We start from the raw sequence: 27394 nt of genomic DNA, 5'->3' as shown, positions 1-27394 counted from the left end.
ATTCGAACAACCTCAACAAAATCTCAAAAGAACTTCAAAAGCACTATCAATTTTATTATAAATATAAAATAAACTCTAAAATTTCATATAATAAGTAGAAAATATTATATAATTACTAATTAATGAAACACGTATTTATGAACTGAGTTCATATCGATGAAATTTTCGAAGTTAAAACATTCATCGTTATATTTTGTTGATTTTTTCAATGCCACTCAGTAACTTTATGTATATATTTTTATATATATATATATATATATATATATATATATATATATATATATATATATATATATATATATATATATATATATATATATATATATATATATATATATATATATATATATATATATATATATATATATATAAATATATAAACATATATATATATAAATATATATATATATATATATTCATATATATGTATATATATATTAACTTTTAAAAAATTAAATTTTTTTCATCAACTGAAGTAAAAGATTAATCAAAATATTCAGAAGCTAACATTACACCTAGAAACTAATTCAACCCGAAAATGTTTGAAGGATAAATAGGTTACATTAGTTATTGGTTTGAATATTATTTATACACATAATTCACATTTCAAATGTATTCATCTAATAAACTTAACATTCTAATTTGGTGATTTTTCTGGTGTGATGTCAAAACAAATTGTGTCTACAGGAAATTCCCTAAAAAATATAAAAAAACATATTAGGAAATACAATTAAATCTTAACGTCAAAAGTAAATTCAAATATTTTATTTTGATTTCTGTAAAAATGGGATTTTTTCTCAATTCTATATTTGAAATTAAATTTGGGGTAAGAGAATTATTAAGAAACATTATTACCAATATATGATTATCATATTAATTATTCTCCATATCTAATTATCAACATTAATTTACAACACAGAACTAAACATTTATTAGATACACATATTAACTAAAAAAACAGATAATATACTCACGGGTGTGCAGGAACCTACAAACTTACACATTTATGTATATACATTTGTAAAATAAACAAAAACCCTCTTCCAATACTTGCTGAAAATATTGTTTAAATAGTTTTTATTTATTTTAAACATGTGACATGGTTACCAGATTATAACCCAATCTAACAACACCAATATTTTTAATTGAATGTCGGAAATGTTTCTTTTTCTTCTAAGGTTAGGTTATAGGTTTAATTGTATTAGTCAGAATAGAGATGTACCAGTTTAAAAATTAGCCTCGAGTATTTAGTCTATAAAACAAAGACACGATTTTTTGCATGAATTATTTATTCTAAACCAGACTTTGAGAATGATGAAAGATATGAATGATTCTATGGTTTTCTTTTCAAAATCTATATATGAATCTATATATGAATTTAGTTTTTTTTTTTATTTGCAAAAGTATTATATTTTTTTTACTGCGGATGTTATGAATAAGGAAAATCGAGATGGAGTCTAGGGTTCTGTGTTTTAATCTGGACGGATTTTAAAAATCCGGTTAAGATTCCGTATCGAAATATATGTAGTTTTCATTTTGTTTTTGCTGTTTATATAAACATCTATAACAACAACTAAGTCTGTAATAAAAAATGGTAACTTTAAATCAAAATTTGTCATGATCTTGAATGATTCAAATGCGAAATAAGTATTTTAATTGAGGCGCAATTTATTGATATATTTTATTTATATTTTGTACAAATTATTTTATTACACAAAAAAGTAAAACATGTAAAACTTTTACTCAATTTGTAATGTACACGATCACGTTCTTAACGTTGTGTAAATTTTTGCAATCGATTTTTACAATTTTTATAATCGACTTTTTTTGTAATCTTTGAGATTTCAATTGTTATGTCTATTGTAGTTTGAACTCTCGAGGCCACCCTTGCGCTGGTTTTGTGTATGTATCATGTTCAAGGGTGTACTTACCAAGCTGGGTAGGTAGTACGCCCTGTGTGTGGTTACCAATATCGACGTTGGTTTTTCCAACCATGCTTTGAACGTCCAACGTCGGCGTTCCTCGGTAACGCACTAATTCAACATTGATTTTATGTTATCACCTGGAAAGGCGATAAGCAGCGCGATGGAGGAAATATATAGAATGAAAGCCTCGGTCTTAAACACCATTGTTATGTGAAGAGCTGTGAGTTGATATTATTTTTTAATTGAAAAAGAAAAATATTTGTGTTTTTATTATTTACAAAAATACTTAAATTTCACACTCTACCCTAAGCGACTTATTATTAAAAATAGGTATCAAATTGTGGTAGAGTGGGTTCAAACCCCGAAACTCTGAATCGAGAGTCCGCGACACTAACCACGAGAACACAACTCGAGACTAAGATAAAAAATTAATGTGTATTAACGTTTTGGTATATTGATAGTAAAATATGGGGTATTATGAGATTGAAAAACAAACCTTTTTATTTTATAAATTAAAAGAAATACTGCCCAAAAAAAGGGATTTTGACAAATTCAACACGTTTTATCATATATCTTTGATAACGTTGAAGAATTATGTTATTAAATCTTTTTATGGGATAAAAAAAAAATTCATAAAAAATATGAAACTCCATCGTGAATCTTCATTACGTAATATGGTTCTTGAACAGTGTTAAACGTAATAACGATTTTAGCATATTTAATATTTCAAGCTTTTTTTGTGGCTACTCCTTTTTCATACATTTAAATGTTAGTATAGTTCACCATTACATTCAGTGTATTATACTTAAAATTTTGTAAAAAAATGAAAAAGGTAAAACTACTTATTCATTTAAAGATTAATTAATCAGATGGCATTGCGGAAAATTTATCCTAGTTTAATCCCACTATACCATGATTTGATTCCTTTATTCATTTACAAGACTTTCAGGTTGTACAAATTTTAATACTTGCTAACATTTTGCTAATATTTTTTTAAATACAGTTTTGAGATGTATTTCAAATGTGAAATATCAGTAATAATAAAATTAACATGACGAATTAAATTTTTATATGAATATTGATATTTATGTTAAATAATCAAATCAACTCTTACATAACAAAGGCAGTAAATGACAGAGACTCGAGCGGAAGCAACAGCAAACGGGGAAACTTAGTAGAAAAGTAACATTTATTTCAAGGGAAGAATTCCTACAGTTTTAAACGTCTACTGTTTTTCTAAAGCACATTTACAAAACACATTACAACAATCAATTCACTAGAAAGGTAGGTTTTTCATAGAAGGTTCATCTTGAGAAGCATTTACAGTAAAAGTAGATTGAAATGAAGTGAAGTGAAGTGATAAAATTTTAATAGTTAAGAAAAGTTGTGGTATTTACATATATTTTCAGTTTTTTTACTGTTTTAATAAAATGGTGAATTTAACTGACTAATGAATTTTTTTTTTCATTATTTATAATAGTTTTTTTTTAAAAAAAAACAATATAAAATCTTATTTGAAATCACTTTAAAAAAAAAAAGCACACGCTTTTAAAAAAAGAGATTAGACTCGTAGTAATCCTTGATGTATTATTTATTATATTTATTATTTATTATCAGCTGTAAAGCTTGAGAAAGCTCTTATGCTGTAATGCTAATATCTTAACATATACTTGCATGTTGCATGCAATTTAATGTTCTCAATTTTATATAACCCACTCTGTATTTTATCATTTTCAAGATAAAAATAAACATAAAAAAATGGTTTTTTAAGGATTATGTATAATGTAACTGAAGATATGTGATTTGTGGTATGGTGTTGGTGAATTGTTCAAACATTACTTTTCGCTGAGTTTCCCCTTAAATATTCAATAAATCCTAGAATCACATAAATCTGTTATTAACATTTACTAAAATTATTGGGGAAACCTTAAAAAATACATGAAAATATTAAATGTGTGTAAGCAGTGTGAATTTAATTTTTTACCCCCTACACAAATCCAATTGGTGTATAGGGCAACGCATCAAAAATATGCGATATTGTCTTGTTCGTCGATAAGGTAAACGCAAGGCGATCAGTCCTGCGCTCCAGATTCTTGGATAAATGACAGGAATATATTTTGTGGGACGAGGCTAGTGAAAGACGACGTTGTTAAGGATATTACAGCCATAAGGATATGGAGGAGGAATATAAGGAACAATATAAAAGAAATAGGAGAATGATATCAATAGATAGGTTACTTGGAGCTGCATACTCGTATTTGTTTTAGCTGATGTAAGTTTGACACTATTGATTTGACAATGTCGATTGTGTCCTCTTTGCATTTAACCCCTGTTATCTCAAGAACAAAATTGAAATTTTGAATACATGTATATTGTATGTGACTGTGGAAAGATTTTGAAATATTTTAAAATTTATTTTACAATATTATAATTAACAACTAATAATACTTATTTCAATTTTATTAAGACAACTGAGGTTCAGAATTTTTCATATATACAAGGATTAACGAAAACATGGTACTGGAAATTGGAGTAATATGTGGTTTAAATAATTGTAAAAGAGTTCTTATAACTTTAGTATACAATGTAAAAAAAATATATTTAGTTTTATACAGTTACATTTTTTTATTTTTAAATTTTTAATCACTCTGAAAAGGTTAAACGAAATGATTTAATACTGAAACCACACCACATACTTAATTATTTGATTATTTACAGGTATGCTTTTCATTAATTCATTTAACTATGTAACTCTATTTCATGCTTTACAATAATTATACTTTTTATCTTCGATAAAAAGTAAAGTTAAACGTTTTTTTTTACAAATGACTTTAATTTATTATCCAAATAATAGGTGTTGCGCTGCAAAGAATTTCATTCATTCAAACCCTTATCCGCACCCCAATGGTGCATAGGGCACTGAATCATACAAACGCAGTGTTATCTTGATCCACAACACATGAAGGAAAGGTGATCAGCCCTCCGCTTCAGGTACCAGTCCAGGGTAATATGGAATAAATATTATAGTGAAAAAATCACTTTTATTTATTTGACCCCCTGGGAATTGAGCCCGGGGCCTCCAGAACGGTAGCCGAGCGTGCTGACCATTACACTACGGAGGCGGACAACCGTCCGTAACGTAAAGAATACCCAACCCATTTTCAGAAATGTTTTCCTCTCACCATATATGTATTTATAATATGTACCAAAAAGTGTGAAAGTTTCCCTATTTTGTATGTAATTTTTGTTGTAATTTAGTGAATTTTAGGTTGTGAATTCCAATTAAGTACCAATTGAGAATTATGTATAACTAGGCATGCTTTCAACAACAATTAAAGGAATAAATTTTTAAATGGATCACATTTAAATAATTTATTTCCTCGTTTCATTCCTCTAGGACAAATACTCCACAAAACGCTAGGAACAGTCATGTACAGGGAATTTATCTAAATTCCATACATTCAACATTCGGCTGTACGTAGCTCAATATGTTATACGCGTTGGTTATTACCAACATGTAATCCCACAACAATTTTCACAGAACATTCTAACAGATAGCAGGTGTATAGTTTCCTGAATAGAAAACGAAGAAGGAAGAAAAGGAGCTCATAAAATGGCGACATAAATAATGAAATTATATTACTTTAACTGTTTTTTTTAAATAATAATATAAACTAAATATATCGGTTTAAAATATAATATTGTACACATCTTTTAAAGGTTTCTTAGGTTGGTTGACCTGCAGTTTCATTTTTGTTGATTGCTATACAATTTAACGTTTTTTTTAGTCATACATGAATTACCCCTCATACATGAATTACCCCTCTTAGGAATCGAACCCGGGATCCAGCATGTAGCCAAATGTGCTAACCACAACACTATGGAGATGGACATATGTATTTTTATTATAATCTTAAACGTTTTTCGACCTCAGAATTTCTATTATTTCGACCAAAAAGATATTTATTTTTTTCAATTTTCTGCAACAAAAAATGCATATTTTTTAATCTAAATGAGGTCAAATTGCTTGTGTTGATAAGGTATAAGCAGTCGCCATGTTTGGAGCTCCTTAAAAGCAGAGGGCGCATAGATGAAGCAAATGTTGCAAGATCACATAAATGCAACAACATAGATGCTTCTAATGTTATAAAGGTTTTTTTCTTACCGAACAGTAGACCCAGTATTACAATCCCGATAACTCCCATGATTATCATCATCTGAAACATTCAACAACCATTTGAAGATTTATATCTTTCTTAATTAAATTCATCAGTTTTTTTATGGATTATTATAAAGTGTAGTATTGTTTAATCCATGAAGAATTTAATTGATATAAATTAGGTTTTTTTTACAATTTCACATGAATATAAATATTATATACTGTAAATTGATGAAAGAAAATAATGAATAATGAAAAATTTACATAATCACAAATAATATCTCTTTTATTGCAAAACTCATTCAGTTTCAACAATTGAGTTTATTTTCTTCAAGAATGGTAGAAATCTCCAATTTTATTGGAAAATTAGTAAATAGAAAATTAGTAGAAATGAATTAATTACACCACACATTCTTACAGAGTATTTAACTTTATTACTTGATTTGTATATTACCTTAAGATTTTGTAGCCAGAATTTATTTTTTAACTTTCCTGCTTGCTGTTCAAATTGTGATGCTCCTTGTTGAAGAGCATCTGAAAACGAGCATAAAAGTTGTATTAAATATAACAAAGAGTAAGTGAACTAGATTTTTTGTCAATAGGAATCCTACAGATATTTTGAACAACGAATATTTGATAATATACATGGTAATTGTTTCGCCTTTTTAGGGCATTTCCAAATACATATGAAAATAATTGTCAGTAAAGTTTCATTTAAAACTATATTTTAATTTTAGTAAGGTAGTTAATATGAAGTTTTGGTGACTTATGATTAAAAGATATAGTTAAAATAAGATGAAAAGTTCTCCCAAGAGCATACTTATTTTAACGTTTATTGACGTGTCTTTAAAAAAAACTGTTATATTCAATAATTATTTATTTAGTAAAAGAGGTTTCACTAATAACAAAGCTTTTAGAATGCAATAATCCTTACCTGCTCTATCGTCAAGTTCTGATAATTTTTGATCTCTTTCTAACACCTTCTCGACATTTGTTTTCATGATATCCACAACCTGAAAAGTAATTGGGTTTAAAAGAAAGACTGTTAATATTCAATATGTAATTAAGTATTCGTAAATAAATAATAAAGATATGATTTTTTAAATTATATATATATTTATATATCACTATTTTTATCATTCATATCCTTTAATAATTTATAACTTTGTGCTTTTATATAGTTTGCTTATGGGGTATCGATCTTATATCCAAAACCGATCGCAATAATAATCTATATACATTTTAGACATTCATAAATTTTTCTACAATCTTGTTTCTAACCCTCGTACAGAAACAATCCAATAAATTGATGTTAAAGTTCAAAAATTATCGTCGAACCTTCATGCGATTTAAAATAAATAAGGCTTCAACATTCTTAACGATATTTCTATTGGATTATCCTAGAAAAGAAAATTTATAAAAGATAAATATTCAAACAAACTTCCGATGTATTTTATATTTTTGCCATCGACAACGTAACAATTTAAGAAAAATATTTAGAACACGTTATTTGAAGTGTTTCTAAATTTAAAGAAAAAATATTTTGGAATAAAATATGTCTACTATATAGGAAGTAAAGTAGGTGTTATGATTTTTTTATTAAATATACATATATTTTGTTTGTAAAATATTACATGAATAAAATAATATTAAAGCAAATAATAAATGTATTGACATTAAAAAAATATCGTAAAATGTTTTTATTTAGTTTACTTCATGTATCTTTTAATATCTGATCATAAATGCTTGATGATTCTAGTGATTCATGTTGAATAGTGAATATAATACAGTGTCTAAAGGGATTACTTAAACCAGCAAATAACTAGTCGTTATCTCTGAAAATACCTATATCGGTTTTATTTAATATTTGTTTTAAATATTTTTTAATGCGTTCTAACATAATTGCTACCAAAATTTATATCTGATCGCTATCCTTGAGAAAAAAATTGCGAAATCCTTACCTTATATAACCTAACCTATTAACTATTCTTAAAGATTTTGTGTGAAGTAAATTTTTTAATGAAATAAGATCAAATGCCGAAAAACAATTATTTAACGTTTTGGATGTACTGCTAGATGAGGAGAGAAGCATTAAGAAGTTGGTAGTTCGAAGTGACTCTAAATGTAGTCACAAAATATTAATATTAACAGATATATTGGTGACAGTGAAATATATGATAAGAGTGATACGACTTTACGACTTTAAAAAAGCCCACGATGGATGGCGAGAATTCAGGGTATCAATAGATCGGCTCAGTAACAGGCAAATCGCCTTGGAACGTGGGAATTCAAATTTTCATCCGAGAGTCAATTTTTTGTTCAGTATATATTTTTACCTCGTCAACTTGTGCCTGTGTTTGCTGAAGCCGCCTCTGCGCCGCAATTTGCTGCGGCGTCCTCGGCCCGCCCACGATCTCTCCATCCGCCCCTGTCTCGGGCGCCGCCGGAGCCAGACCGCCTGCGCCTTCTGCTGCCCTGGAAACGGAATTTCTCTATTCAGCAAAACGTGGAAATTTGCCAAGAAATATGTATCCAACTATCATATTTTGTTAGGTCTGCCTCCGTGGTGTAATGGTTAATGTGTTTAGCTACCGTGCTGGAGGTCCCGGGTTCGATTCACAGGGGGGGTTGAAAATAAACATTCGTGATTTTACATTCTCATATTTATTTAATATTACCCTGGACTGGTCTTTGATGCGCCTTGCCTTCATAAAAGTAATGATCAAGATAACACTACGCCAACACGATGCAGTGCCGTGTGCAACATTGGTTGCAGTTAAAAGAAGAAAAAGAAGTCCATATTTTCAAATCAACGAATACGTTTTATGTATATATGTCAAAAAATTAATTTGATTTAAAAAAATAGTAAAATTGTTATCTAACATAGCTTGTCTATGCGCTTCGTACGACAGATCTTAAATCCTATAGAGCTTTATTTTATTTTTAATTAAAGTTATACTTAGTAAATACCACTATTTGTAGTGGTAGTTTACTTTGTAAATACCACAATAGTGGTATTTAGTAAGTAAAACTTTAATTAAAAATGGTTAGAATTTACCACAAAGTGACTGCTGAATCAATAAATAAAACATTTATTTTATAATAGAAAAATACGACATTGAAAATAATTGTTAATAGATTTGGAATAAAATTTGTGGAGATGATATGATGATTTATACATAAAATCTTGTATATAACCACTTTTGAGATTAAGTAATGTTACATTGATAAACTCAAAATGGACGTCATTCAACTGTTTTTATGTTTATATTGAAATTTTAAATACTTTTAATTTTTTTCAATCAACCCTAGAACTATATTATACCATCTATAATTCTGGATATTCGTGGTAGGTTTTAAAATAGTTTGAGCTAACTACAAAAATCTCATCATCAGAAATCGAGGATACTGCTATGGCATTCTCTAATGTACTATTTTTTGGTGCAATTTCATCTGATAGGTATTCTATGAAAGCCCAGAGTTTCTCAAAGTTTTTGGGCCCGTTGTCCCCTAGGGGATACATTTTAAATTTTATTTCTTAAACACTATGAACTTAATAATACCTATTTACATATACACGTATGTAAATATAAGTTTGTATTTAAAATACAATCGATATTTGTAATAAGTTTTGTGCGACAGTCGATATGATAATATATACAAATACTTTTCAATTTAGATAAATCGTTTATTTTAAGGTCATTTTTAATAAATTTTCAGTTTTAAAAAAATAATTTAAAAAATACTTGCATATTGGATTTATTTTATTTTAAAAACTAATTATAGTAAGTTAAAATATGTCGATTCGTCGATGAAAATCTATCGTATTTGGTGACATTTGTTTGTTTTTTTTGTAAGAATTCTGTATAAGTGTATTTTAATTTTAAAATTTGAGTAATGTGCGTGTCAATTATTGGTTGAAATAGTTAATACTATATACACAGTGTGTACAAAGTGCGCACTCAATCCAAACAATGACATGTAAGCCCTCTAAATGCCCAGATCTATATTATTCTCTTTCATCTTTGTTGAGGGATCAATAAAAAAAATCTAGAATAAAAACTTAACTGAACATAATATTATCCCTTTTATTCCTTTTTCTAAACAAAATCAATTGATGATGATTATTCATCTGAATGTCTATTTGAAAAATAAGATAAAGCGTTAACAACCTGGTGTTAGTTAATTTATACATATTCTGTAAATAAACAGTTGTAGCTTCCAGACAATATGGATCATTAACCAGTTTCAATACCAAAGCCTTAATAATTAAAGGGTTCTAGTTAAAATTATCTAAACAACGTAGTTTACAAGTAATTTACCCATCGTAATAGACTACAGGTTATCTTTTAGACGTAAAATGCAAAAAAACGTTTGTATTTTTATTTATACGTGTCAAAGTAATAATCCGGCTTAGTTATTAAAACCCATCGATAAATGCGATTAAAAAATGTATTCGGAAACATGCACAGAATAAAGGTTTTGTGGGATTTGCTTCTCCTAAGATCATAATCCCAAAATTTCATAAAAATGACGCATGTATTTATGACACTGTAATAGCACTTAATTGCGCCATCCTCACGCTTATTATACTGTATTTCGATCAATAAAATCGAATGGGATTATCAGTATTTGAGGTACAAAAGCTTATTTCAAAAGTTATAAACAGTTATTTATTAAATGACTAATGCTTTACTTAAAGATCCTGATGTTAAGAAAACCACAAAGATGGTTTTCTTAACATCAATTGATAAGATTCAATTAATATTTGATAATTGTTAAAATATTGAAGTCCTACGTGTCATTATGTGACTATTTGTAGCATCTGGAAGTCATTCAAAAAACTTAGAAACATTGATTTTTCACCCCATGTGATGCACTGAATGACGTAGCCACACCTACGCTATTTGCTGTCTAAAAATAAACTACGTATATACATAGATTCATACACATTTTGTTAAACGATATCTCATGAAGTAAATTGTAAAGAGAAGTAAAATTAATACCAAGAATAATGTGTAAGTAAAATGTTTTCACAAAAACCTTCATATTTTGACGTAGGTCACGTTACCACCAAAGGATTCTGAATGGAAACAGAAAATCCTTCCATGTGTTTGTACGTTCCATCATATACTCACACACAACCATATTTATGAATGAATCGATAAAGGTAAAAGCGTTTAAAGAAATACTGAACTTTTACAGAAGAAAACAATATTATCCACTAAATGCGAAATAAATAATCGCACGTCACAATATTACGTCATTGTCCTCATATCAATATCAAGGTTTTACACTTGAAAAATGTCAAAACATGACTCACTATATAATGGAACAACCCGTGCCGCATTAGAAAATATGAAGATATGTCAATTCATTTTTGTTTGAGATTGAAAATGAAACAAAATGAAATTATGCATTTTCTCAACTTGAATCCCAAACCAAAAAAATATATTTTTAAATAAATATTCGTATAATGTATCGTTGTTACCTCTTATCATAAATCATTGCAAATAAGGATTTAATATTTAAAAACAGCGTTTGCAAAATAACAGAAGCTAATTTTACCATCAGTATTCGTTTCAAATTATTAGATTTTAAGTAAAAAGTTTTTAAATACTTTATCATTTAATGTATTTTTTAAATTATAATAAATTTTAAAAGAAACACTACGAAATACTTAAATTTTCTTATTGCGCAGTAAAACTTGGATATAAAATATAATTCAGCGAAATGACTTACATTTTTCAGGAAGTGAGAGGTCTCTTTGGATTATAATTCAAACGAATCCTCACTAGGCACAACTCAAACCAGCCTTATATTTCTGCCACTGAAACCTTATACGATTGCACTTGTTGTTCGGAACGTGAGACTGAAAATGTGATTTTCAGTATTAAATTCAATGAAGAACGCGGACCAGCTTACGAACCGATCGAGGCGTTTACGAAGACCAAACGTACAGTCGAAAGAGTATATTTCTACACGCAGGCGTGAAAGCTCGGGTTAAGATTTTCAATAGGTATTCAATTACTTGTACAATTTAAATATAATAAATCTATATATATATATATATATATATATATATATATATATATAAATATATATATTAATGTATATGTATATATATATATATATATATATATATATATATATATATATATATATATATATATATATATATATATATAGAAGTTAAAAAAAATAATGCCAATTGACTCCAGTTTACATGTATGTTTATTTTTATATGTTTGTCCTTGCTGTAAACGGGTTATTATTCTTATAAAAATTCAAATATTTGACGATCAAATGATTTTGTGATTTTTTTTTTGGACTGATTGTGAGTAACAAATTAAGTTTTCCGTAAATGCGACAAGTAAAATCGCTCAATATAATTTTTTTGTGCACTCTAAAAAAACCTTTAAGTTTTTTAAAGTCATAAATATATTTATATTCTGAAGATTTTATTTTATTCCTTAACTCCTAACATATTTTTTATACCTTTGCATTTAATTGAAATACATTTTTGAATTTATGCGTTACTTTATTTGGAAGCGATTTGATTATTGGAGAACTTTAATCTAAGGGTTTTTAGATTAACACGTTATTAAAGAGTTTAATTTAACGCTTATTAAAACTTTTAAAAAATCTTAAACTTATTTTCTAAAGATTTGTATTTTTTTAAACTCCTAAAACAAATAATTTTTTTAATAACCTTTGTATTAATTATAAAAAAATCAAGTTTTTTTTTAATTCCCTTTTTTGGAAGCAATATTATATTTGGAGTTGAACTAAAATCTAAGCTTTTTCAGATCTCTCTTAGAACTCTTTAACATCATTTTAATCTTCAATTTCTGTCTGCTTTTTAGTTTGCCGACTGTACTGAAGGTTTCTGCGCAGGGATGCGCGTGCGCAGCGGCCTGCGGCTCTCGGCGGTGATCAATACGGGGTGGGCAACCCACAGCCGACCCCAAAGTCACACCCTCACGTCCCTGTGAATGGCAGCCCTGCCTGTATTTTACATCCTTCAGTTGGCACACGCGAAATGCGCATGTTTCAAATTTAAATGTCAAGAAATGACACGAGAAAAATTCACGTTTAACGGTCATAGGTACACACCCTCGATTGAACTTTGCTGGGTCTAACGTGTGCGCAAAGAGACATCTGTATAATTTTTTTTAATCATTTAAGATCATATATTCTTCTTCTTCACACCTTGTACCACATAAAGACCAAATTATAAATTATTTTAAAACTTAAGAAATCCAAGAAAACCTTAATTCTAATAATAGTTTATGAAATAATATATTCTTTCAAAAAATTTCACCTTTGCTTTCCATTTTTCCTTTATTTTCATACTCCGCTCCCTTGACTAACTCCCTCCCCCTAACTTCCTCTCCTTATTTATATAACAGTTTTTTATATTGTATTTTAGTTATTATTTAGACCTGACGATGGAAGATTAGCTTCCGAAACTAGTAGTCATTAATAAACTCAAGTGGTAAAAACATAAGTTTCCTTAATCATTTTAAGATGTCTTACCACAAAGTAAATGCCGAAACAATAATATAATATTCTTATTCTTCTTTGTATAAAGTCTTACTATTTTCAAGCTTTGGCACTTATCTGTTGTATAAATTATTGTCTTTACCAACATGGAACACCTCCTCTACACTGAGATTCATCCGGTTTTTGATGACATGACACACCAATTTTTTTTTTTTTTTTTTATTATTTGAAGGGTTAAAGTAAATTATAGTGATTTTACAATCTAATACTCATTTGATACCCTGGACTGGTCTCTACAGCGCAGGAGTAATCATTTTGTTTTCATATAAGTAACGATCAAGATAACACTGCGTTAATACGATGCTGTGCCCTATGCACTATTAGGTACGGATAAGGGTTAAAATAATTATTTTAGAAAAAAAACATAAAATTCTATTTCTTTAATTTCCTTTTATATACTCGCATATTACAATTTTAGGAAATATAAAAACGACTTATGCCTTAAATACATACTCGTATATCAAAAATACAATTAACAATAAAAATTACACATTTATTCAAAGAGACACAATTTTCATGTTGTTTTAAATAACTCCCACACATCTTTAAAAAAAACATTTATTCTACTAGCAGCTATTCAATTAAGATGTTTGATGTTAAGATGTTTTATAAATGTGTTATAAAGTAAAAACAAACATCTACTTTTCTTCTTCTTCATTTATTTATAAATAACTTTTTTTCCCATTTAGAGACATCCATGCCAAAATGCCAATATATTTGCAATAATTATATATATATATATATATATATATATATATATATATATATATATATATATATATATATATATATATATATATATATATATATATATATATATATATATATATATATATATATATATATATATATATATATATATATATATATATATATATATATATATATATATATATATATATATATATATATATATATATATATATATATATATATATATATATATATATATATATATATATATATATATATATATATATATATATATATATATATATATATATATATATATATATATATATATATATATATATATATATATATATATATATATATATATATATATATATATATATATATATATATATATATATATATATATATATATATATATATATATATATATATATATATATATATATATATATATATATATATATATATATATGTATACATATATATATATATATATATATATATATATATATATATATATATATATATATACATATATATACTTTAAATTTATCCATCAAACTAACTTAAGTATTTCAATCTGAAAACTTCTTCCACAAGGTCTAATTTTGATTCGAAGAATCTTCACGTAGTATTAAATATTTAAAAATAATACTTATCATTATGTGCAAAGATCTTCTTCGAAATAATTATGATAGGATGTAATAACACGTGTGAGCTTATTTTTTTATATATTATATAGTCAATAATCTATGCCAATTACGTACAGTTGGTCCATTTTACCGTGATTTGGAAAATGATGAGAAAATAATCTATGCCAATTACGTACAGTTGGTCCATTTTACCGTGATTTGGAAAATGATGAGAACGTTTTAGGTATATTATTAGGGTATTTTGTGTTGGTAACCACACCATAATACAAGTGCAAAAATAACCTTAGATTGAATGAAATTATTCCTTTATATCACAAGTGTCTCAACTTTTTCGTCTCAACTGCTTATATCTGCAGGCATTTGGCTGGTTTAAGTGATTACTTTATACACTTGTGTCACGTTCACTTTTCTTAATTTTTTTATCGACATCTCAACAAAAATGATGATAAATATTTAAGTCTGGGTATTTACAGGGCTTATGATCTATCATAGGCTGGTTATGATTATGATGTCATTTTCTATGTTGACATTATAACATTTTTATTTCTTGTGAGATCAGACATATTATAATATAATGTGAGGGTACTTTATGTTTTCGTTCATTTTTTTTTGAACGGACTGAGCCACAGCAATAAGTTGCATTTAGAATGCATTTAGTTGAATATAGATTTTGTAACAAGTCACGCTAAAAATATTTCCACCATATATTTTACATGGGTACCACCCGAAATTAATTTGTTCACATAATAATAATATAATATTTTACTCCATCATTCATCAGCCGATGATCATGTGAAATCTCTCGTGATTTTGGATAACGTTTGATAGACTGATATATCATATTTAATGAGGTGATAACACCACAGGCTCAGGTGTAGCGCCGTTTATATGACGAGAACCACTTTTCAGAAAAATGTCTGTGAGAGAACGACGTTGGCCTGTTGATTTATGACAAGGCAATTTCTGCTGCGAATAAATTATATCAAAGCAGTATATTTAATTTACTGGAGATCGTTTAGCGCGCATTGTTTTTTTTTAGTGATAGGTGACTATTTTAGATTATATGTATGGATTTATTGGTAGGTACATCAAAATAACCAACTTTTTTCTTTGAACGCTGTAAAAAATCAACTTATACGTACCTACGGGTAAATCTTCTTATAACCTTTATTTCCTTTTCCTTACATGACTCTATTTTAGACGTAATTATATATAAAACTACAGAAGAATTTTCGACAGAATCCAATTTCTGTATACGTGAATTTATACATAACAATGGAAAAATTCTTTTTTTTTTCATCATACACCAATTGCAAATAACAATAATGTACCTTTATAGCGTTTTTCTATCTCGGGTATATATTTTATCTTTAATAATAATGTGAAGAAAAAAATCAGAACCTAAAATCTGGCGGTGTCAAAAGTCTGCGTAATAGGAGGGCATGTATGACTAGATGTATGGATGTGAAGGAGGCGAGGAGTGTATGTCAGGACAGAAGAGTGTGGCGTTCCATCCTCTCTGCCTACCCCTGCGGGGAAACGGCGTGATGGTAGTAGTAAGAAAAAAATGTAACTGTAAATTGATTTTGAATGTATCTTTTACTATATTGAACTAGTGCACTTAGTTAAAAAGGTATTTATAGTAATGTATTCACGAATATATGTTGCTTTGTGGTAAGTCCTCGTTAATTTGTGATATTGCAAATGAATATATGACGCGAGAAAACACTTTGCATAAAAAAATACTCTCCTATAACAGCCTGCTGAACTTACAAGCTTTTTAGTATGCATCTCGTTTAGAATATTGCCAATGTTTTTACATCGATGTATTTTTATTCTACTTTTGCAATTATTATTTTAAAAATTCTGCTTGATTCTGTATACTGGGTACATGAAAACCATATTCCGGCTAAAGTTTAATTTTTTTATTATTTTGATTTTATTTTTAAGGTTACTAAATTATGCCCTTGGTGTATCATATTTTTAGGATCTCGTTCAATATTTTTTTTTTTGCTTTTTGATTTTAAGTTTTCTCCATGTTTTTACATATTTTTAATTTCCAATTATTTTATTCGTTATATTTCCCAATATTTAGGACGATAAATAATACTTCATTTTTTTTAAAATATACAGGTTGGGTCAAGAGGTTTATTAGATTTTATTACTAACCTTTTATTATGCAATTATTACACCAAGTGTTCGTATTATTTCCAAGCACGTAATGTGAATTATTTTATTATAACCCGAGATTCTAGTACTTAAACGTAGCAATAAATGAAGTACTCATTACGATGTTAGATTTTAGCTCGAAACCTGTGGGTAATCAAATAATTATGGAAAATATTTCACGTACAAAATTATTGCCTTTCGTATACTGTATATTCAATCCACGGCCAACTGCGAAAACAGTAATTATACCTTTTCGCTCATATTCCTTGACTTGATGAAAATTTAATGGCGCATCTTACGAACGACGTACTCTACCGGGGGAATTAATTAGCTCTCAATATTTTCAGGGTTGAACACTTTTTTTTAAAAAAACAAATTATTTCCTAAAACACAAGAAAAAAACTTATAATGTTTTTTGAGTGTGTCCAAATTTGAAATTTTGGATTTGTGAATAAAATACTTTTGTCCGCCTCCGTGGCGTAGTGGTGAGAGTGTTTCGCTACCGCGCTAGAGGTCCCGGGTTCAATTACCAGGGAGGTTGAAAATACACATTAGTAAATTAACACTTTAATATTAATAGTTAAAATGTAACACTGTTTTAAAATCACCATACTTTATAGTGATTTAAAAACAAAGTTACATTTTTATTAAAAAATGGAAAATCACAAAGTAAGTGCTTCAAATATAAATCATACTCTAATATTTATTCAATTTTACTCTTGACTGGTCCCTAAAGTGCAGGATCACCTTGACTTCATGTAAATAACGACTAAGATAACACTGCGTCAATGCAATGTAGTGCCCTATGCACCATTGAATATGGGTAAAGGTTAGAAGAATAAAATGTGGAATAGCATCTGTATTGCGTTTATCAAAATCTGTTATAAAAAATAAATAAAATGAAAGTTTAATTCAATGAAAATGTATGCTGGATTCATTTTAATTTTTTGTTCAAGCAGGAACCGAACTCGTGACACAAATGTTGCAGTCAAATTACCTCCCAACTTGAACTGTATACTCAGCCCTATTAATTTGTAAAATAATTCATTTTAACTTTTACTTTAAATTCTGTGATATTACATTAATACGTATATTAAACATACAAATATTTTAATAATAATAATTAAATAATATTGGTTTCAAATTGAGAGGGTTCGAACACGGACATTCTGCCTCATATTCCACGACATTAAATCTCAAGTAAAAATTCAAGTGAAACGTCAAATAAACATACAATTTTCTTAATTGAAAATCCCGTTGTAGTTATGAACATTGTTTTTAGATTTTTCGAATATGTTTTATTTTAATTTTATTAATTAATGTTATATATTATTTCTAGATCCGTCCCTGCCAGTCAGCACATATTGTATTTGAAAGATTTGGATCATGAATTAACTAGCGATCTATCGCATACTCTCACGTCGAACTGAAAGTAGAATGGGATGATACAACTACCTACATCACTCAAATTACAAAACCCTTCATTCCCAAATGTGGTTGCTCAAAAATAGAAACAAATTTTAAATTTTAAATCGATCGAAATGGAAAAGACATAAAACTTTATAAATAAAAATGAATTCACAACATTTTGATTGTGTCCAAATACCTGTTCACATGTTTAGTTTTTCTTTACTTAGGAGTTATTTTTATATTTATTTTACATCTCAACCTAGATGAAGAAAAATAAGGTAGTCCTGTAAATACGCAGATATCCATATTGTTCTTCCTCTATGTTGAGACGTAAAAAAAAATAAAATACAATTTTTTGTTTTTCTAAATCTTAAATCTCCTATTGCTTTGTAGTTGGAAAGTAATTCACCTATTGCTTTGTAGTTGGAAATAGTAACAGAGGAATACCAAGGAAAACAAGGCACGATCGGATATGTTAAATACTTGAAAACGGCTGGTTCAAGAGTCGAAATAATGGGCGGGTGTGTAGGAGGAAATGCATGAATGTGGAAGAGGCGAAGATGTGTGCAAAGGTAGATTAGTGTGGAGTTCTATTGTTTCTGCCCACCCCTACGAGGAAGCAGAGTGATGGTTAGTTAGTCAGTATAATTAAACATGATTTATTTTAACAAACTTAATTATTCTTTTATTTTTCGACAAGCATACGCTAGTATAAAATTAAATTAATTATAACACGTGGAGAGTTTCGTTACACATTACAGAATGCACGATATGTAGGTATGCTATATATGTGTCAAGTATGTCCGATTTTCGAAACAGTTTTGTAACACGACCCAAGACTGACAGCTCTCCAAGATGGCGCCCACTGTGAGAAATAAAATCAATCTGGGCGGCAAAAAACTTCGGAGCCACTAATTGATTTTTGCTAATGTTTGATGTAACGAATCGTTGAATAAATAAATACACCCATTGGTCAGACTTGCGTCAACCGTTCTCGAATATAAATCACCTCTATATGAAAATTAAAAATCTACCTTTGGGAAGCGCATGTATTAAGAAGGGAGTCGAAAATCAAGCTCATGTTTATATTTAAACCTACAATATGCATCATCATATTACCTCGGTCTAAAACACTCCTTTTCACATTAATGTTTTCCATTGTAACATATACATATAATTACCGTATGGAATTTATTATAATATATACATATTTGCCCTACATCTTTATGGGTATAAAAAAGCAAAAAAATAATAATAACCGAAAACCATTTTCTATTTTCCTACTTTTCTCCTAATATTGCAAAAGTATAGAAATACATTGAAATAAGTAAAAATATACGGTCAATTATAATCTTAAATAAAACATTCCGGTATTAATCCTTTTTACTAGAACCGCATAAAACTAGTATCCACTCCTACGGTGCATTGGTTACCTCGTTTGGCCACCTTGCTGGAGACCCCGGGTTTGATTCCCATGAGGATAAAAATAAAAAATAGTTTTTTTTTAAATATTTATTTAATATTACCCTGCCCTGGTAGACGAAATGGAAGACTACTCTTCTAGCCTCAATTTAATGCAGTGCCCTATTGAAGGTAAGAAGAAGTCGTATGAATGCGAGCAGTGAAGAATTGAGAAATATCAATTTATTAGTATTTTGTTCGTCTACTTTATTAACGGTGCATGCTGTTTCTTCTCTATTTTCTTTCCCATATAGGTGTAATGTGTATCGCTAGATCCTTCTCGTGTGTAATATGTATGCTATTAAACACCTCATCGATCTGACGAAAAGCTCCCGGCTTTCTCAGAACTGTCTTTCAAACAATTTTTTACAAGTGGCGAAATTTATTTTTAAAAATGACAAAAATGGGTTCCATATACACTGGGTGCGGAAAAATGTTCAGTACAAAAGATTTTCCTATTCATTTTTTTATCAGCCATTTTGATATTTTTTGTTCGTCGCCTGCCCTCTTAACGGTTAAGTTTACTTTATTTGAGCTGCTGAATACGATTTACGGCTCCATGAAATATTGCCAGATTGGCAGTAAATCATAATATTCAAATTTTGTTTGCATAAGAAATCAAATCCGATGGGCCATTATAATGTCAAAATTATAATTTCTCTTAGTTTATTAATCAGAATAGAATGGGAAACGTGGATGATTCGTTCAAGATTTGTGACTAACAAGATGATCGAATGCAATCACTCTTAGGAGAAATTTTAATTTAATTTAAAATATTAATTACATGCCTCTCTTTTATTTCAGTTTTAAATAAAATCGAATGAAGGCACGTTCTACATTAACCATTTACTCGTATTGCATAACCACATATAACATATATATATATATATATATATATATATATATATATATATATATATATATATATATATATATATATATATATATATATATATATATATATATATATATATATATATATATATATATATATATATATATATATATATATATATATATATATATATATTTATTTATACATTTATATATATATGTAAATAAAGAAAATTAATTAAAAATCTCATGAATACAGTTCAGCAGTACATTTGAATTTAAATGTTTACTTAGTTAATACCACTAACGATGCTGAATACATTTGAATAAAAAGTGCTATTTATCAAAAAAAACTTAATAAAAAAATGAATCGTTTCACTTTATTTTTAAATTCCCGCCACGGACTTTAAATACATCTTGAATAACAATTTTAATCACAGAGCCTTGGCATAGATGGGAGGACGTTTGACTACAAAACTAGCGTCACGGGTTCGGTTGCCGCCAATTGCAAAATAAATTCAAGGATTATATATTTTTAATAGGTCTGGATGTTTGTTATGTATTTTTTACATCAATCATTTCTCATTAAACTAATTGCAGACAAACCTCCAGAAGTAGAGGTTTTGTGGGATATTCCTTTATAAAAAAAACGCGTTAAAATGTGATAAAAATGCTAACCCGGATCTTCAAGTCCAACCAATTTATTTCAAATACTACTTTTAAAATTTTATCAATAAAAATAATTAAACATCAAAAATTTAAACTGTATAATTGAGAGCAAATTCACTCATCACGAAATGGTTTGAATATATGATTAAGTTGTAGCTATATGCTCTCAAGATTTTTTTTATCAAAGTTATGTTGTACAGTATACCTGCATATGTGGAGGATGATAATAAGGTGAAATTGCACTTAAGCATTTCATATAATTTGTAGTAAATATATTACTATCTAAGTAAAAGGCTAATTTGAAGGAATTTTAAGTACATGCTTGTTAAGACGAATCTGATGAAATCAAAACGTGAGATATTTTTTTCTCAAAAATGATTTTATATACGTACGTTTAAATCATGCTACCACTGTAATTTATCTTAATATTATATTGTAACATATTCTAAGTATGCTTGATATATAATATTGATTGCAAAAAATACATACATTAATCATTATTATTATCGGTGATTTCGAAATATATCCTATTTTACATATTCAGAGTGAAAAATGATTATTTTTAAAATAAATATAACTCCTTTCCTTAATATGGAAGATATTTGGCAATACTATATGTAGTTCTAGAAAGAAGCATTTTTATGCAAAAAAATACTATAAGTTAAAACTGAATTACAAATATTGGTAAATTTGATAATGTGAGGAGATGTAGTACATTACATTTGTGCACATACTGAGAAACCACGTGAAATATTTATAAATAAAAAATACAATTGTTCGTTTGCTTAAAATCTCTAATCTCCTAAAACTATTTATTTATTCCCTTGATGCGATTTTTCGTATGACGTCTTAACACTTCCGTAGTGTAGTGGTTAGCGTGTTTGGGTACCATGTCAGAGCAGTTAGTAAAAGATTCTGATAAATTATTTCATTATAACCCATATATTACTTTTCTGAATTATTTTTTCAATTAATAAAATAATCGATAATATAAAACGTTGTATTTTTACATCAAAGCCCATAAAAAGTAAGTATTTGTGAATGTTATTAATGATTTTATAAAATGGAAAATTACAAAGTTAGTGCTTCAAATATAAATTATATTTAATATAACGTTTTAATTATTTAGGTACTTCCCAAATTATAACTTGTTTTCTATAAAAGCATTAGAAAAAACTATAACAGATCAATTTAACGAACAAATTTCGATAATGTTACTTCCATCCGGTATGAAATGCATTCCATCAGTGTTTATTACTACCAATTCATTACTTCTAAAGGAAGTTGCTTTATAGTTTGATGTCATAAATGTGTATTAGTTTTGAAAAAATAATGAATAAATTCTGATTATGAAAATACTACCTGATTCTGTATGAAATTAATTATTGGCTAGGCCGCTACGTGGAATGCATTTCAAATACTGAAAATCTCAAACAATTTTTATTTCGGAAACGTCACATTTATTTTGTTGTGTTGTATAAAATGAACATCTTTTTCCATTCATGATTTTTTCCAGGACAAAAAAACCTTCGTATTTTTCATTTATTTACAATTTTAGAGAAATGATAAGAAAAAGTTAAAATAATAATAAATACACATAGAAAAAATATTTTCACAAAAGTAAAAACACCTGCTTTAAATTAATAATTGAAATGTAAAACTACTGTAAGATTTATGTTTTTCTATAAAAAGTTTTTTTTACGATCTTTTGTTGCTTTTGGTTAAAAATGAAAATATGTTCCTACAAAATAACATGAATGACGAGAATAAGACTTTAAAATTTTACAGAAAAAAATGTACTCTCCTTCAGCTACAATTGGAGATTTAAAAAAAAATCCAATTCATTTATCATTTTTTCTAACTACAAAATAATCAAGAAAGCAAGGGAAAAAATTAAAAATTGACATTTTGCTTACAATCAATATCAGACAGTAAATGTCATATAAAATAATTTTCTTAGATCATCCAATAGCAAAATATGTACAAAGATCAACGAAAAAACCCGAGAGAAAAAAATATTTTTTATTCATCAGGCAACCAATGTCCTCGATTTAAAATAAAGGCAACCTTTAACTCTTTCGCTGAAACGATATCACTATATCTCTTACAGACTCGTAAAAATCAAGTGTCAAAACTCACTAAAGATTCCTTTACTTTTCACTGATGAGAAGTTAAACCGAGTTTCCTACTAATCGACATTTCTACGGTTGAAAATTAATCAACCGTAATATTTATTATTGACTCGGCATTTTGCCTCTAATGAATTCCTACTAGCGGGTAATTAATTTGTTTTGTCGGTGTATTTAGTAAATCTCCAATTCCTATTTCCCACATGGGAACGCGTCGGTATCTTTAGTCTTTGATCTGTTGGCGGCACGGGATCATAATAGGCGAATATTTTAAGAAACAGCTCAGATTTGTATATCAAACACATCAATTTATCTTTGTGAAAATAGTGCAAATTTTAATAACTGTAGCACGCCGCTCGGTAACTCAACCATAATTTTGAAAATGGCAAAGCATACAATATGAGATTTTATGCTTTTTTTTCTATGCGATTGATTATCGTGACTACATAACAACTAAGAACAGTTCAATTATTTGTTTTAGTTACCTGACGTTGAAATTACTCTGATATCTATCTACGGCTTATGCAACATCACTTATCATGGCCCTTTTTAAGTTTCAACTTTATGAGGTTTATAGCCTATTCCTACTTCTTAGTGGTTTACTCTTTATTTTTAAAGTTAATGATTTCATATAATTCATGAGTGATAATTCCAGACAAAAAGGCTCGCTATCGTGTTTAAGTATGGTTGAAATAATTCAATGATTCTAAGCCAGCAATAAAAGTTACACGCTTTTTCTTGTGAGTTTACATAGGATATGAGTAGGTACAATTATATTGTATTAAGTAAATTTACTGTGAATTTTAATTAAAACCATGTAAAAGGTAGGTGAATTGATGAAATTCCTTATTTTTCCTGATTTTTTAGGAAATTCGCAACTTCCATCATCAGATATTTAGAGATTTAATGTTTTCTCCTTCTTTATTGGTGGGTCTGTAAAATTATTGCATTGAAAACATACATAATAGTATCAAAAGTTTACGAAATTATAAATTAAAAAGATAATTGAATAATGAAGGAATATGAAATACATAAATGAAACGATGTAAATAAAAACTTATTAGTCTGCAAAAATTATCATTTCCTTTTCCTTTTCTTACAGTGTAGAATAGAAATCAGTAAAATGTTAACTATTATAACTTCATTGTCTTGAAATCATAGTTTTATTAAACAGAGCTAATAAAGGAGTCAAAAAAATGATTTTGCAACATAACGATAAAGTGAAAAAAATCTTTAATATTTTCTCCTTAAGAATCTGTTGTAAATAACTGAAATATGATTAAAAATTTGTGAATTTGTATAAATTATATAATAACTTATATCATGATTTTGTTAATTTTCTTACATTATCTTTAAGGTGACAAGCATATTTCTCTGTCAACAGTCACTTTTTGTTGATTAATACTGTGCATTCGGGCTATCGGTCCCAGGGCACCAGGAACGTTTAGGAAGGGTGATAAGTTGTGTATCAGAGAAGGTTTTATTAGGATGAGAGTAACTCATTCAGGGGAGCAGCCGCGGGGGGTATCGGACAATACAAAGGGGAGCCGCCTTGTTGACGGGAGGTACAACGTGCCACAGCGATAACATTATAATTATATTTTTATATAATATAAAAAAAATCCTTACTCGTTTGAGTCGATTTTATAATAAGAAAAACAAACAATTATCGTTAATGTAAACCAAGAAAAATCTGTTTTGACAAGTGTTTCGATAAAACAAACATTATTTTCAAACATTTCTCAGGATAGATTTTTAATAAATAATGGTCATCACCACAAAATCGTTACCAAATCAGTTGAAGAATAAAACACATTATAATGTAAAATGACTTCCATATTCTTCTTCATCTTTGATGAGATGTCAAAAAATAATATTATAATGTAAACATGTATGTCCTGCGTATATTTTTTACATCTTGTTACATTGCGGAAATGTTATAATGATATTTTAGAAAAATATCATTAATAACAGAATCATAAATAACATAATCATAACAGAATCATGCTTTATAAATTTTACAGAAATATAACTATTACATTTTAAAAAAAAATAGAAAAAAAAACTTAAGGTAGAGTGTGTTAGTTTCTATCGTTCATTATACCTTACTTTGATTTGTTATTATTTGATGGGATATTTGTCTCAATATTTGTAAATTCAGTTAATTTTGTGACTTTTTGATTCCATTTTTGGAGTTATGGTTTTACCCTCGTAGCATCTGATTAATAAATGAGTACTCCGGTACAATATAATTGATTATGCGGCAAAGCTCTTTAGGAGCGCACTTGAAAGAACATTTCGCTGGTCGGTCTCGCGGGCGGCGGGCGGCGGGCCGTGCTCGAGGAATTAGTACAATGATGGTCCTTATTAATTGTTCTTCACTAAGAACAAACGCCCATCAATAAGGCGGATCGCTTGGGTCACAGCCAGGAAGAAATTTTAAACGATTCCGCTAACAAGCGACTCTACGACATTTCCACAACGTATATCTATGTATATATTTATATAGAATACCAGGGGTGTTAGTTGAAGTTTGCCGGATTTACTCATAGATGTCGCTAGAGATATGTATACATTTCTATGATTTGGCATCTTTGTCATATTTTTTATGGACATTAACCTTCAAAAATACACAAGTTACAGTCTGCCAAAATAATAGCGTCATAGTTGTTTACCTAAGTGAATATGTCGAGTTTCGTTCCAAGTAAATCGCATTTGCGACATTCGTTGCTATTCTTATTTCATCAAAAGAAAAAAGCAGTTGAAGCTCATCGGTTGCTGGTAGAAACTTATGGTGAACATGCTCCAGTGATTAGAACATGTGAGACATGGTTTCGTCAATTTAAAAGTGGAGATTTCAATTTAACAGACAATGAGCATCCTGGTGCAACGAAAAAGTTCGAAGACGAGGAATTGCAGGCGTTATTGGATGAAGGCCCAACATATATACCATATATACATATTCATATTACATATAACATAACTTATATTATTTGTATTTTTATTGATGGGAAGTTCTTCTAAAAGAGTATTTTAGAAGGGCTCCAAATTTCGTATTCTTAAATTCTGGATTTTGCTCCTCTTGGGGATTATGCTCTTCTCCCTGTTTACATCGCAGCTTATCGTCTTTGTAAACTGCTGGGGTCAGCTCTCCTCGTTCTCAGGTTATAGGTACTTCTGTCCTGGACAACATCACCAAGGCCATGCATTCGAATCATGTTATCTTTTTGCAGCACCCATGAATTTTTTGTCTTCCTCTGGACAACTTGCGAGGAAGATCCATTTCTATTGCCTGGTTAACTAAAATACATGTATGGGTTCAATTGCCTTTTCTCTACCTTCCTTTTGATGTTTGCTACGCCAAGGCTTCCACGAATGCTTGAACGTTTTATTTTGTCTCTATGGGACACTCCCGCTAACCACCTAAGCATTCGCATTTCAGCGGATTTTAGTTGCCTAGAGAAGGTACTATACATTGTCCCCCCTCCCTCTTGGAGATTGTTCATATTGAGTTATTTATAGAAAAATTCTGCTAGTAAAAATACTTAAATTCAACCATAAATGTTGCCGTAGAAGTAGCAAATATTTTCTTTTGAAGCTAAAAGCGTTTGCAAACAGCTATAAACTCCTGTTTATTTTAACAAAATTTTTATTTTATATTTTTTACATCTTGTGACATTGTGCATATGTTAAAACCTGACATTTTAGAACAATCTATCAATA

At 28.4% G+C, this 27394-nt stretch overlaps 1 protein-coding gene across 3 annotated transcripts; it reads right to left on the bottom strand.

Moving 5' to 3' along the window:
* Positions 1 to 457: 457 nt before the first annotated feature.
* Positions 458 to 12054, bottom strand: nSyb (neuronal Synaptobrevin). 3 transcript variants are annotated; one of them, XR_015839328.1, is made up of 7 exons: positions 11827 to 12036; positions 8421 to 8559; positions 7019 to 7097; positions 6539 to 6618; positions 6091 to 6142; positions 1932 to 2062; positions 458 to 695 (listed from the first exon to the last, which is right to left on the bottom strand). XR_015839328.1 is itself a non-coding variant. In XM_088278299.1 (7 exons), coding segments are annotated over exons 1-7 (468 nt in total). In that variant the 5' UTR covers positions 11829 to 12054; the 3' UTR covers positions 539 to 681. The 3 variants fall into 3 exon arrangements, 2 of the variants coding, with proteins under 2 accessions (XP_088134425.1, XP_088134426.1); XM_088278299.1 differs by having other exon boundaries at positions 539 to 695; positions 1932 to 2033; positions 11827 to 12054; XM_088278300.1 differs by lacking the exon at positions 1932 to 2062 and having other exon boundaries at positions 539 to 695; positions 11827 to 11967.
* Positions 12055 to 27394: the final 15340 nt, after the last annotated feature.

The sequence above is a fragment of the Brachycentrus maculatus genome, unplaced genomic scaffold (genome assembly GCF_059751285.1).
Source record: "Brachycentrus maculatus isolate JH-2025_06_01 unplaced genomic scaffold, ASM5975128v1 h1tg000055l, whole genome shotgun sequence".
In the NCBI taxonomy this organism is placed as follows: Eukaryota; Metazoa; Arthropoda; class Insecta; order Trichoptera; family Brachycentridae; genus Brachycentrus; species Brachycentrus maculatus.
This window is presented reverse-complemented; position numbering and strand designations above follow the sequence as displayed.

Excerpts from the sequence above, each read along its gene's own strand:
- nSyb (XM_088278299.1), bottom strand. Across the intron at positions 7,098-8,420 it reads CACAGGCACAAGTTGACGAG|GTTGTGGATATCATGAAAAC; the intron begins GTAAAAATATAT and ends ATTACTTTTCAG. Across the intron at positions 2,034-6,090 it reads AATACTGGGTCTACTGTTCG|TGCGTTACCGAGGAACGCCG; the intron begins GTAAGAAAAAAA and ends ATGTTGAATTAG.